At 32.5% G+C, this 15,804-nt stretch overlaps 1 protein-coding gene across 1 annotated transcript; it reads right to left on the bottom strand.

Annotated features, from left to right (window-relative positions):
- Positions 1–200: 200 nt before the first annotated feature.
- Positions 201–824, bottom strand: LOC107933425 (uncharacterized). The gene is made up of 2 exons (XM_016865631.2): positions 763–824; positions 201–576 (listed from the first exon to the last, which is right to left on the bottom strand). Exons 1-2 carry the CDS (start codon positions 822–824, stop codon positions 201–203), a joined length of 438 nt encoding a protein of 145 aa, XP_016721120.2.
- Positions 825–15,804: the final 14,980 nt, after the last annotated feature.

Below are 15,804 nucleotides of genomic sequence, written 5' to 3'. Positions count from 1 at the left end.
AACACCCTTTACAAATTACAAAATTATAAGTTAATATAATAGTAAAATTTTATTTTTAATCTCTTAAAAAATATATATTTCAATATTGAGCCTTTAATTTTTTCTCACTTCACCATTCTTTAATTTTTAAGAAAAATTGATCAACTTTGTATTATTTTTTTTGTGATAAAGAAAGAAGAGATACATCTAGACGACATAAGCTAGCCCAGTCCCCCTAACAGGGATGTTTCAAAAACTTGCAAACTATATCTTCCCTCGTGTGCCAGCTTGACCAAAGTATCAGCCTCCTGATTATCCATTCTAGAAATATACGAAATACTCCAATGATCAAGCTGCACCAACAAATAATGAATCATTCTAATCAAAGTCAAGTTGGATTCTCCTATAGGTCTTTCCTGAATGGCTTTAGCCACCTTAAGATTATCAGTCTGGATTGCCACAACACTACAGCCTTGATCAATTAAAATCCATAACCCATCCAATATACCCCATAATTCAGCCTCAAACACTGAGCAACTCTCCAATAATCTATTAAACCCAATGATCCATTCCCCATTTCGATTTCTTACAATTCCCCTGCAACAGTAGAACCATCATCGTATCTGACAGAGCTATCAGTTTTCAAACAAGCCAAATTCCCAGGTGAGTGTGTACAAAGATATGGGATCTGAGTTATCCTCATTTTGCCTCGTCTAGACGAAACAAATTGCTTGGCCTAGCTATAGGACACATTAATAGTATCCTCATTACTCTAGGATGTACCTTGAAAGATGAAGAGATTGTGATTTTTCCAAATACGCCAAATAATAATCCCAAAAAGACATTGCCAATCGACCTCATCGAAGCAAAAATCATGATAATTTTGTAAGTTTGAAATGAGCGAATCCTGCAGATTATTTGAATAAAACCTATCATGTCGATCCATAGGGATTAAAAGATTCCAAATGTTTCTCGCTGGAGTGCAATCCCTAATAGCATGCAACACATCTTTACAATTATGCCCACAAACTCCACATACCGAACTGTTCCCAAACCCCCAATATATGCTCTCCAGATTAGTCCACAACCTCGACTTGAACGTAAGCCAAATAAAAGATTTGACTCGTTGAGGACTTGAAACTTTCAAGGAATTTGCCATATATCCTTTTTCGGCTTCCAAGATGTTTCTCAAAGTTTCTTATACACACTTTTGATTTGTCGTAATTCAATGTAGCAGATTAAATTAGTTTTCGCACTTGAGGAGCTTGAATATAAGCATTTTCATTATATTTTAGTAAATTTTTTATAGTTTATTTTAAATCCAATAAAAAGTGTATTTAGAGTCTTTTATTGACCTTAGGGGCCAAATGAGGCCTAAAGGTGAGCTAATGTACTTAGTGAGTGTGCAGGAGACTATCAAAGGGCGTACAAACTCAATATTGGTCGTTGTGTTGCAACACGAGAAGTTCGATGTCACAATATAAGGAGTAGAATGCAAGAATCTCAAGACTGCCTTCGGTGTCGCGACATACCTTTGAAGCTGCCTTGAACCTAAGAGTCGCGACATCAGTCCTGTACGAGAAACACTTACGAGCCATAGGTGTTTTAGTCTGCACAATCAAAAGTTAAATGCAAGAGCGTCAGCTGACCTAGGGTTGAAGACGACAACAACCCTAACTCTATAAATAGACTCTTAAACATTTGTTAAAGGAAAACTTTTCATATTATTAGTTTTCTTTGTAAAATTTAGTTTTCATTTTATTTTTCTTTGTCTTAAGGCTTAGACTTCTTTTTAGTTCTTCATTCGTGTTCTTTGGAGAACTTGATTTGTAGACGCAATCAAACGTTTGAGGATTTCAGCACTTCATATATCAAATACAAACAGGATTCTCCAAACTCTACTCTTGTTTTATTCTTTATGCATATATTCAATATCAAGTTTATGATGTTTATTAATTACATGAGGAATTAATTCTCTTATGGGGGACTAACGAGTGAAGATATGAATAATGAATTGTTCTGTAGGGATTTCTTAACAAGTTAGTTGTTAAGGAAAGGAAAAACCTGACAGCCCTAGAAAGCCATCAAGGTGGGAATTAACCCAAATTCGGTATGGCTTATCCGTAAACACCTTAACCCTAAATTGATCTAGACTGTGATGTTAGAAGATAAGTAGTTCTTGTCGATTTAGTATTTTAGTGGACATATTGGAAGATCTTACTGAGGTAATGGCTTATCTGTGAACACCTTAACCCTAAATCGGTCTGGATTGTGATGTCAGAAGATAAGTAGTTCTTGCTGATTTAGTATTTTAGTGGACGTATTGGAAGATCTTACTGGGGTTTTGACTAGTTGATTGAACAAGAAAACTCGAAACGACAGTTGATTATGACTACCAAAGCGAGCTAATCACCCATGTTTACATTTGATCCAATTTATAATCTAATTTTCCAAAGACTTTTTTTATTTATGTTATTTTTAGTTCTTTAATTATAAAAACCAAAAGCCCTTTATTTATGTTTATTCGTAATTTATTTTATTTAACACACTAATTAGATCTGTTGGCGTTTAGGTTAGAATTAATCTAGTACTCGCGTCTCTTGGGTATGATCATTGGAGTACTCACCTACTTCGTTGTAACTATATTATAACCTGACCCGTATATTTGTGGACACCGCTTCAATTCCACATCTTTAGTTGCAGTATCCACACTCTGGACGTTAGTACGTCCGGAGACGATCAAGTTGTTGGCATCGTTACCGAGGAGGCAACATTACTGAATTAGTTTTAATCTTTGCGTTCAATAAAATAATTAGGAAAATTTTGAATTATAGATACGATTTGTATTTTTAATTTTACTAATTTAGTTTACTAACTTCTTTCTTTTTCTTTTTCAATTTTAGTATATGCCTTAGAGGAAAAGAACACTTATCTAGTCGGTCATTGATTCATAGAGACTAAGGCAACAAAGATCTCTTGATTATGAATGAAACTGATTACATGTGGTTTAACGATGAGATGATCTTTGATGACAAAATATACGAGGAAGGAGTATATGAAGAATGAGAGATCATGAAAATTCAAAATTGTTCATGACAGAGCTAAACTAACGCGGAAACGAAGCCTTAACTTACCAGTGGAGTAATGAACAAGATATTGATATAGTCAAATATCCATATGAGTTCACTGATAATTTGTATGAGACACTTGAAGAGAATCATGATATGCCTGAACATTCAAACAAGCCTCCTTATGATTCGTATGAGACGCCTTCATGTGAAACCACTACGACAGTGACCTCTAAAGTATTATCAAACATGTTAGACATGATGGCGCAAATGATGCAAGAAATATCTGAAGCACTGCCTCCAAGGAAAGAGGACATGTCTAACACTCACAACTCGGGTCATGAGAACCCTTGTATCACCGATGACCATGATGAAAATTATGGTGAGATTTAAACTGATCTTGTAACTAAAGATCATGGGGATAAATTGAACATAATTGAAACAGTTTCTGATCCAATTGACATAGCAACAGAACTAACCGTAAAGGTACTAGCGGAAGATGAACTAACCACTAACATGGAACTTAAACCGATATTGAATAAAAGTGTAGAAAAGTCAATACACTTTCTAGCCATAGCAAATAATGTGCCAACCGAAGAGGTCGAGGAGTTTGATTCAATCTCATTTGACAACAATAGAAAGGCTCGAGCAACCAAAGTCTCACGCAACAAGGAGAGGAGCAAGCTCGAAGCAATAATAACCCATGAAATAATTTGGGGTTGGCTCAGATTTGGTACTAAATGGCTCACAATGTAAATGTCACGTCCGTAAAAAATAAGGCACTATTAATTGAATCGACAAGAGAGGTTGGTTCATATACAACGATAAAGGAACAAACGTCGAATCAAAGTGTTCAGAACCAGCTGGAAGTTCTTCTATGGTGGCGACATGAATCGTCCCAGTTTTTAAAGAACTTCTATTTCTTGTTGTAAACTTTATTTCGCTTATTATATTAATGTAATGTTTATTTCATTTCATTTATTAATTTCTTTTCCTTAATATTATATTACATATTTCTTGTCATAGTATTTTTTTGCAGGTACTACCTGTCCGGTTGGAGCCAACAAACCCTGATGTTAATACATCAATAAAGATTCGACCTTATCAGGGAAGTTTTCTTGTTTGAGCTTTAATCATTTTATAGTAAGGTCAATGTATGCTCTAAAATGTGGGGGGCAGTTTAAAAGTAGGATATTATGATTTAATTTTATTTGAATTGTTTAAAAATAGGATATGTATGTACCGAACATTTTGAAATTCAAGAAGAGGGGCCAAAATAGAGTTGGTGTCGCAACACCAATCACAAATTCAAGGAATCGAGCAACTCAACTCGATGTCGCGACAAAGCACTTCTGTGTCACAACAGAGTGATCAGTTTACCCAAAAATCCAAAAATTTCAAAGTGTGTCGCGACATCAAACCCCGATATCGTGACATCGGTAACCTACAAAGGGTGTTGCGATATCAGGGTTCGATGTTGTGACATCGCTGTAATTTTCTACAAGGGTCAACCTGACCCGTCGCATAATCCATCAATTTTTAACCTTATTTAACTCAATTTTCAACCTAATATACCAAAATTTTAAACCCAAAACACTTTTAACTTGTTTTAAAACACTTATTAACCTTAAAATCTTTCTAAAACCTTTTAAACCCTTAAATCCTTAAAACCTTATTTTACTTATTTTTCTTGTATTTTCACTTGGTGCAGGAAAAATGCTCCATATAAACAAGGAATTGCAATGAATCTTCACATGGAATCCCGAGTTTTCCGACAAGGTTAAGGGTTCCAACTAGAATTTTGCTGTACTATTGCATCGATTCTTGTTTACTTTGAAACATATTGCTTGATCTAGGTTAGTTATTTTAAGTTACAATACTATTGAAAATGCCTCTAATGTCAACACTTTTTGAGCGGTTTTGTTATATGCTGTTTTGCAGAAGAAACATGTATGTATAAGGACGTGGATCTACCACTACATGAAAACATGTATTAGCTGCCAGAAAATGGGAGTTTTCTTTCCCCACTTAGTGACGACCTTGTGCAAAAGAGTCGGAGTTCTAATGACAACTACTGAATAGTTCATGAACCCATCCAAAAGTATCATAGGGGATACACTATACATGAAATATATGGAGCTTCAATGAAAATAGATAAGGGATTTGAACAAACACTGGAAAGAAAAGATGGACATCTTGGCCTCGCTTAAACGAAGAGTAAAATTAGGATCTCAAAAAAAATATGGCGAGAGTAACATTCCACAAATGGAATGGATGATATGATGGATGCAAGAAATGGGCCCAATTCTTCAAGAATTTACGTGACAGAATAATATGAAAGTATCAAACACAGCAGTTCGATCTGAAGCTCGAGTTTCTACCAGAGCTTGCGCTATTTATGCACACCAGAAGACTTTAGTTCCTGATGATGTTACTGGTACCTTTTCAATCCTTGATATTACTATGTATGCATTAATTGACCTAGGCAACACATTTATATATTTGTATTATGCTAGTAACATAAAAGAGTTTACCGGTCGAGTCAATTGATAAACAACCTGATTTGCAAACAGTATCCACTGAAAATTCAAGGTTATGACTTTCTTGTCGATTTAATGTTATTGTCTTTTTGATAAATTTGACGTTATTCTAAGAATGGATTAGTTGACTATTCACGATGCTATAATGAATTACTGACAAAAATAAATTGACTTGAGATGTCTGAATGGTGAATTGACTTCTGTTGAATCTGCTAAGATTGATTATGTTACGAACATGATTTTAGTGATATCTGCACTAAAATTGATCCGATAAGGCTGTAATGCATTTTTAGCTTATGTCCTAGATTCCAGAGTATTTGAAATGAAAATTGAACTGGTCATGATAGTTTACGAGTTTATAGATGTTTTTCTTAAAGAATTGTTGAGTTTATCACTAGAGCGAGAAGTCGAGTTTGCTATAGAATTAATGCTAAGGATTGCTCCCATCTTGATTGTTCCGAACAGATGACTTCAACAGAATTAAAAGCTCAGTTGTAAGAACTAATCGTCAGAGATTTTACTCGACCAAGTATATCACTTTGAGGTGCATATGTTCTATTTGAGAAAAAGAAAGACGGGTCGATGGGATTGTGTATAGATTATTGACAGTTGAATAAAGTAACGATAAAGAATAAATATTTATTACTTCATATTAAAGGTCTATTTGATTAGTTAAAAAACGCTATAGTGTTATTGAAGATAAATATCTGATTTGACTATTATCAATTGCGAGATAAAGACATTAATGTGCCTAAAATTGTGTTTAAAACCCATTATGGACACTACAAGTTTCTAGTTATGTCTTCTAGATTAAATAATGCCCTTGCAGCATTTGAGGATCTAATGAATCGAGTTTTCATTCATATTTTGACAAATTTGTTGTTGTTTTTTATTGATGTTATATTGATCTATTATAAAACTGATTTAGAGCATGTTCAACATTTGAAAATTTGTATTATAGACGATTTATTAAGAATTTCTCAATAATTATATTACCGATAATGAATTATTATAGGGACATGTTGAATTCGTTTGGTCAGTTAAGTGCTAGAAAAGTTTTGATCAGTTGAAAATTTTATTGACTGAAGCTCCAGTATTGATTCAGTCTAAATCCAGAAAGGAATTCATTATTTACAGTAATGTTTCACTCAGATGACCTTGAATTATGCTAGGTCAATTATTATAGAATTGGGAGTTAAATCATAAAATCTTTAGAGAAATTGAGAGATACAAAGAAAAGATTCGAATTTGTGAGCTAAACGGGAACGGATCCAGAATGATCAGATCATTAATTCCAGTATGGATTGTGTGTGTGCTGAACAATTCTGAGATTATATGAGACATATTAATTCTAGTATTGATTTGGTCCTCTTTCAGGAAGATTAGTTATCTTTTTGAGTCTGGGATGAGATGAGTTATTAGAGATAGTAGAATAATAAAATTTTGGAGTGATAATTGGTCGGGAAGAGGTCCCTTCTGCCAACTAGTACAAGGTACTCTAATTTTGTTAGAGGAGTCTTGGTCTTTTGAACAAGTGCAAAATAGTAGGGATTCCAGTGGGCCTCATTTGATTTATTACGCACTTTCGCAAGAGATGATCAATACATTCTTGAGTACCCCCGTATCATATCATGATATGGGCTTGAACTTTGTTTACTTAGGCTCGTCAAAATCTAGGTCTTTTACACTAGCCAATATCTATTCTTTCATTTCGGCACGAATTGTTCCCACCCTTGGCACTTCTTTTGACAACATTTCACCTTCTAGAATTCCATATGGAAAGCTCATCTTCCTCCAAAGCTAAAGTTTTCCCTTTGAAAATGTGGATGGAAAGATTTTGCAATAAGATCTTTTATGATCCGTCGGGGTATGAATTTGCTTGACCTTTGCCTTTTTTAATCAAATGAACAGGAGTCCATTGTTCATCTGTTCCAGGATTGTCATATTGTCCAGTAATTGTGGACTTTTGTTTATAACCATTATCGGGTTAGATCTCCTTAACCAAGTAATTGGGAGGAATGGATCCATGGTACCACTACCGCAAAGGAGTAGGTTTAACACCCTCCCATTCCTTGGTTCATTCTCTTTACCTTCACTTTATGGGAAATTTGTTGTTTTGTAATCCAGGTAAAGTAGGTGCCAGTGCACTTTTTGCGATCACCAAGGCCGTTGGGTGATTGGTTCTTATCATCACATCCCTAATGTAACTAGTGCAAAAGATAAACTTTGGGCGCTGAGAGATGGACTAGTATTAGCTCGGGACCTTAACATAGAAAATCTTGAAATTGAAGTTGATGCTACGTCTGTGAGATAGTTTATGAAAGCCCCTACGATTTCTAATTTAGTATTATCTCTTTTGATTGATGAGTGTAAGATGCTCCTTCGTTCTATAAGTTCTAACTCTCTGTTGCATGTCTTTCGAGAAGGGAACAAATATGTGGATGCTTTGACTTGTTTAAGAAATAGCTACCAACCTCGCCCGTCTCAGACTATCACCTCTTTTAATGACTTATTTTCTATATGTGCCAATCCACGTAGCTGTTTATGTCGTTTATTGTTTGGAACACGCACACCAATATATCATGTATTAGACTTTAATCTAATTTTCTAAATATAAAAAAAGAAGGTGCTTAATCTTTATATACGAAAGCGTTTCTAGTTTTATACATTCATAAATTGGATAAGATTTGATTTTTGAATCGATAATTAATGAATGTTGAACGTGCTCAATCATTCATGTGATTATTTTTAATAAATATATATGTTTAAAATATGAATCTCTGTCTATATTTGTAATTATCTTACGATTATGAAAACAATATAATTATATAATGTAACGGCAGCTTGGGTTGGGTGCTTGCTACATTCCTCTTGTCTAATTTGTGTTCACACCTTTGCTAGATTCCACCCCATATCCGCGTTCACACTAGCTATAAGATGCGGCTCGGCTCTTAGCTGATTCAACTTTTATTAATGGCTTATTTTCTTTTTCTTTCTTTTAAGTACCCGATATCAGATTAATTCAGTCAGATTGGACCATAAAACTCTTGGTTTTGAAGCTAGAATTGTATGATTAAAAATCGAGATAAAATTAAAAAGAAACTTAGAAATGCCAAATTTAAGAATTTTGTATTCAAATAAATTGATTGAGTTTTTAACATTTGAAAGAAGTAAAATTGTAATTTTTAGGAAGGACTAAAATTACAACTGTACCATTTAATTAAAAGGAGTCAAGCTCTCTATTTGCCTCTACTCCTAACTCTATTTTCTAAGAATTTTAGAATAGGATGGTTGAATTGAATAGATTATTAAAAAAATTTTATAAAAATAAAGAAAATCGGTTCAATTATTGGTTTAATTAATTTTTAGCTCGATTTAACCATTTGTTTAATTGATTTATACCGGTTCACAAATCAATTAATTCAATCCCTTATTCCAAACTAGTATCTTGATCGATTCAATCTAATTTTAAAAAATAGTATTATTTTTCTTATCCACAAAACTCAAATTTAAGGTTTTTTTTTATATAAAGGCACAACATAAAGTCATTACATCAACCAGTCCATATTAAGCTAAATTAGAACCATTACAATCAGCAATCAACGCATCTTTTATCGAATCCGGTAGAGCTTCAAACAATTGGAGCATGAGGTTTCTTATTGCAACATGTTTAGCCATGTAATCTACAACGCCATTTTGATCCCTCGAAATAAGACGAACTCTTACATCCCATTTCCTACGCAACAACTGATGCAGTAATCTTAATTCCACCAAACCATTGTTGGCGCCTCCCCTACTAAAATCAATTCAACCAAAAGTGCATTATCACATTCAACTTCGACCTTTCTGAAGCCTTTTCCCAACACTATGAAAAGACCTTCTAACATCGCCTTTGTTTCAACTTTAAAACCTAATTTCTTGCTGAAACTCATTGCATACCCACATAACCAGTTTGCATTCGAGTCCCTTAGAACTCCTCCAATGGAAGCATGCTACCCATAGAGAGACACTGCTTCGTCAGAATTAAGCTTTATTCATCCCATTTCTGGAGGAGACCATACTGAAAGCTCAGTAGATTCCATTTTGAGCACGAATCAACATAATTTCTTGCCCAAGTGTAACCTATATCCACTATAAATTGAATACAACTATGATTGTTAGAAAAAAAACAAACAAATTTCTATTTTTCCATAGTAACTAACATAATGACACAAATAGAGTTTGCGAATCAAAGTCTTCATTACCTCTGCAAATTCCATACTATCCATTCATTCAAATTTAAGATTTTAAATAAGGTATTTCAAGCAATAAACATAATTTTTTAAAATCATTTTGCATGACTTCATGATAAATAAATAAAAAAATCCACTGTTTTTCTGTTTGCTCAGAAGAAAACCCATAAATATATTTTATATTTATCATGTTTGAATTCAGAAAATAGTATAAGGTATGGAAGATATTTAATAGACACGTGTTTAGTAATATGCATTTTTAAAAAAAGGTAAAAGGCACATTGATAATTTGGATAAATAAATAAACAAAAATGGTAATAAATAAGCAGCCACCGAAGAAGCCGAGACAAAGCCAAGTCAAATCAAATCAAGCTAACTAAACCAACGTCATTAAACAACCTGAACTAGTTTGGTGATGATCAGATCAACAAAGCTCTCGCCAGCCACGTCAGACACGTCAGACATGTCATCCCACGTGGCAGTATTTTAGTTTGGCTTGACGCTTTTACCCTCCTTTCCTCCCCAATTCTTATATATAACCCATTGCTTATCAACATTCCAAGCCCTTAGTCCTTACTCCCTCCATTTGTCTATTAACCAAAAAAAAGCACATTTTAATGGGAAATTGTTTGCGGCATCAACAACATCAATCATCAACACGGTAGGCCGGCGACGAATGGGGCTCATCGGCCTCGGCGGCGAACGACGGTGACGAAGAAAAGGGTCTTCTTGTAAATAATACAGAAATTGGTTTGAATGCATCTCCTTCAGCTATTCATGAAGTGAAAGTGAAGATATCAAAGAAGCAGTTGGAGGAGTTATTAGGTAGGGTTGACGCAAAAGAATTATCAGTACAACAGGTTTTGGAACAGTTGATCAATGTCGGTAATCAATACGAAGCAAATCAACGGTCCTGGAGGCCTGCACTGCAAAGCATACCTGAAGGTGAATTGAGCTGACGACGATCATAGATGGTAAAAGCCAAAAAAAATAAAGAAACCTAGAAAATTTCTCTCTTTTCTTTAGGGATTTTCTTGGGAAAGTGACAGAACGGAGAAAATTAAGTTTTTACAGCTTTTGATAATCAGTTTGTATATAGAAAAAAGATGGGATTTTGTTGTATAGAGTTAAAAGACTTTAATTTGACTCGTATCTCCATTATTATTATTAAAGGCACTTGCCTACTTTGTCTTTCCGGATGTGGAAAATTTGTTCAAATCCCAGTAAATTCGAGATTTATTTATTAAACAAATTTTAAATAAAAAATTTATACCCTTGCTATTATTATTCATTTCTCTATTTTAATTATATAATAATAAAGTTTAATATTTACTATAAAAATAAATATAGTATGATTTCTTTCATAAATAATATGTTTAATTTCAATTTTATTTTAATTTTATATTTAACTCAATTATATATTAACTTTCTAAAGTTAATTAGTTATCATTATTAAAAGTTTTAGTGGAAAAAATTGATTAAAATATAAAAATATCTCAAATTTAATATTATAATTAAATAAGTAAATATTTAATATATATTTACATAAAAAATTAAACAAGAAAAATAATATGATTATCTGTTAGTTCAAGTGGTAGTGCACTTGCCTATAAGTGCCTTCTAGGTTCAAATCCTACTAAAAGAAAATGTTGATATTTTTTTAGCGAAGTGATCATTTTCTAGGCACTCATTGAGTTGTTTTTATTTGTGGATCTACTATTTCTTTAGGCATTTAGGCTTCCATTAGATTGTGAATAGAAAATTCTCACTGGAGACAATATCGATTAATTGAGGGGTCTTTCAACTCTTGATAGATAAAATTTTATAGATTTCTCTCGATAGAGTTGACTTCTTTCAATAATGCCTTAGCTTAATGGTGAGGTTAAGGCTTTCATAACTTTGGGGGTCCTAGATTCGAGTCTCATTTTGTGTAAACCATGTGTAGGTTTTCAATCTATATTTATTCTGACTTATGTCCCACTATACGCGAACTTTGTATAGATTTATTTTGATGTACATTTGGATATATTCTAATTATAAGTCAACTAATGCTTTTGTAACGATGAATGAACTCTATATATATTTATTCTGGTATAGGTCTAGATATATTTTAATTATAAGTCTAATCGTGCTTTATAATGATTAATTCTAGTTATTGTTATTTGGATATAATTTTTGTAACTGCAATTGTGATTGTACATATAAATATAATTTTAAAAAAAAACTTACATAGATGAATTGAACAATATCTTATATTTAACATATATTAGAATTTAACACAATTTATAATTTAATTTAACAATTATTAAATATTTTTATAACGAATTATTTTTAATTTGAAAGTATTGAATATGAAACAAATAAATAATAATTAACTGTTGTCCTAGTTTTTCAAATGTTTTGATATATCAAAGTTAAATTATAAATTTCCCTTCGCCAAATTTGCAATCAATTGATATAAAGCTCTTAACATTATTTTCAAAGTATTTAGAAATTTAAAATTAAAAAATGTCTTTGAAAAATCTTGATTAAAAAAAAATTACAACTTCGAGAGACTTCTACCGATACATGGTCATATGAGTATCGGTAGAACCAACTCAAAGAGCAACCCAAGAATCCTTCTAGACTTCTATCGATACTTACGAATCCTTCTATCGATATAACCTAGTTGTATCGATTCTTGGGTTGAGTTCTACTGGTAGAAGTAAGTCAGAGAGCACTCCAAGCCAAGCATTAGACTTCTACAGATACGAACAAGCTAATGAGCAATCTTTGGTCTCCCTTGCACCCGATACAACTATCAGTACAACTCTGAACCCTTGAAAGCCTCAGACTTCTATTGATACAGGTGGACTTCTATCGATACTCGTGGCTCCAACGATCATAATTTTCAAGGCTTCTATTGGCACAAGTCCACTTGTACCTATACAAGTGGTCTACAGTATGTAATAAATGAACGAATTAATTGTAGCAATGACTCTAATTGACTCCTAACGTCTCCAAACAACTCCAAGGTTGTTAGAAAGTATAAATACAAGTCAATAGCTTCACGTTGAAGACAAGAAACAAGTGTGTAAAGTCAATAGCACTAAAATTCAATATTTTCATTAATATTCTTTTTGTTCTTTATACACACACTTGAGTAACCATCTTTCTTATTCTTTTCAAGTATTGTATTATTATTAAGTGAGCTTTATCATTGTGATATCTTCCTTTAAGAGATATCTTTAATCCTTATTCTTATATCACATCTTTGTAAGAAATTGCTTAAGATTTTGACTCTATCTTGCCTAGTGAAAAGATAGTGTTTTTTTAAAGGTTAAACCTTGTCCTTGAAAGGTTAAAATTTAGTGAATTTGAGAAATTCTTAGTTGTGGTAAGATAAGTTGGTGATGGTGGGAAATTGGGGTCAAACCACTATAAAATCTTGAGTCTCTTTTGTCTGTCATATTTCTTTAAAGTTTTTAAAATACCAATTTATCACCCTTTAGGTGATTATCAAGCTTAACAATTGGTATCAGAGCTTGATCTTTAAATACAATATAATAATCAAGAGAAAAGATCCTTAAAAAGTAAGAAACCAAGAAGTTTGTCTCGTGGTGTTGAAGAAAAATTCTACCATGTTGGCAGAAAGTCAATATTCTACTATGAGACCTCCTTTATTCAATGACACTAACTACTCATATTGGAGGACAAAAATGAAACTATTCATCCAAACAAATGACTATGAAGTATGGATGGTGATTACAATTGGACCATCCATTCCAAGGAAGAAAGTTGACCGTGTCATTGTCACCAAGAAGGAAAATGAGTGGGATGAAGTTGATATTAAGATGGTGCAGCTAAATGGCAAAGCTATGTACACTCTATTTTGTGTCATTGGTCCCAATGAATATAATAGAGTCTCTTTGTATGATAATGCCAAAGAAATATGAGACAAATTCTTGAAGTCACTCATGAAGGTACAAGTAGAGTCAAGGAGTCCAATGAATATTTTTAATTAATCGATAATAAATAAATTTGATTCAAAATTATAAAAGCTTATCGACTTTTGAACAATCTATTGAAATAGACTACAAATCAAAATATATATGCTTTTGTACAATCTTCTTTATGTTTTGAGGAGAAGATTAGTTGAAGCAATTGTTTATAAAATAAAAAAAATAGATAAAAATTAAGTTACAACACTCAATGAAATTACTAGTTGTTTGGATGATGAGATTCAATTTTAAATTATTGCAGAGATATATTTCAAATTTTGAAAAAAGAAATTGTAGGGGTTGAAAGAGAACAAAGTTATAGACGAAAAAGGAAGGTAATTATAGTAGAAAAAATTCATATCTTTTATAAAAAAATTAGGAATCATAGAAAAAAATGAGAACAATTTTTTTCTTTAAGTTGAATATAACCTTTATCATCAAATTTGTAAGGAATTGGAAAGAAAAAAAATCGAGGTTTTGACAAGATGAAGAAAACAAAGATATGCTTCAATGCTTTCTTCATCATTCAAAATTTGGGGAAAAACGTTGTAGATGGTTGGAAGAGAAAAGAGTAATAGGCCAAAAATGAGTTTGATTGAACTAGGTAATGTTTTAGTGACGTCAATATATTATTGGATAGGGATCATGGGTGATGTGGTAAGAAGGATCTACCTAATAAGTTCTCCTCAATCACCTTTCATCACTAAGTTTTCACGACATCACAATCAATACTGGAAGCCCAACACCTCCCAAAACTAAGAGGTGAGATAATTTCCTCCCATTGTTACGTATGCTGATGTCACTTTTATTGTCCTCATTTGTTATCTTTTTTGTCAGATAAGGTTTCAATCTAAACGGGAGTCTCTTGATACCATAATCTTTGCTTTGACTGTCTAGAATTTGCAAACGGAATGGTCTAATTAGGATAAACATAAGTAAGCGCGTCCAAATTCACATCCTCCTGTACTGACCACAATACTGATGTCAATCGAGTTAATATAAAGCCGACAAATATTTATGTTGTTAATATTTATGACATATGCATAACATATGTAAAAACAAATATTTTGAAGGTATTGTAGATGTTTTGCCCTTAATTTTGGCAGTTAGCTGTTTTTTTTTTCTATGTGTGTGCGAGTGTTTATGATTTGGCACACGGGATTCAGAGGGCTAAAAAGAAAAATGAATAATGCCATATGTGATCCTTGTATTTTATCATATCTTTTAATATGATACATCTACTTTGAAAATGTCTATTTTGATATTTTAATTTTACATTATTTATCAATATACATGTGGTCCAATTGTAGGGTGTTATGTGTCACTTTTTATTAGAATTTTTTTATTTCAAATAATAGAAGGGACCTTATATTAAGTAACTCGAAATTTATTTTAACCAAAAAATAAAAAATGAAACAAATGGAGGATCAGAAAATAATAGGTTCTCAAGCTTGAAGGGATCTGTAAAAGAAATCGTGGCAAATTTGTGTTTAATTCCATGATTCTTTTAACTTATAGTTTCATATACGATATATTTTCCATTTTTTCAATATATATATAAACCACTAACATGATTTTTTTATCGGTTTTGTATATTTTAATTGAATTTGAATTGATTTTTAATTAACAAAAGAAGCTACGTTTACTGTTTTTTCAGTTGTCCTTTCAAAAACATCATTGTTCATTCAATCTCCTATGTGATCCTATTACAAAAATTTACTCAAATCAAACACCAAGGAATCAAAGAACTATTCAAAAAGTTTGACACCAATTTCAATGATAACATCTCATTTTTAGAATCGACTCAGTGATCAAACCGGTTAAGTTACTGGTTCGTCGGTCCAATCGACTCAATTAAAATTATTTAAAAAAAACTTGATTCAACCAGGTTTTTTTGCCAGTTCAACTGATCCGTATTAATTTTCGATTTAACTGATTCAATGCCATTCTTCGAGTAGGTAACTTGACCAATTCAAACATTGATGATATCAACCTTAAAGGTTTA

The sequence above is a fragment of the Gossypium hirsutum genome, chromosome D01, assembly GCF_007990345.1.
Source record: "Gossypium hirsutum isolate 1008001.06 chromosome D01, Gossypium_hirsutum_v2.1, whole genome shotgun sequence".
Classification (NCBI taxonomy): Eukaryota; Viridiplantae; Streptophyta; class Magnoliopsida; order Malvales; family Malvaceae; genus Gossypium; species Gossypium hirsutum.
Note: the sequence above shows the minus strand (reverse complement) of the source record. Positions and strands in the feature narration are given on the sequence as shown.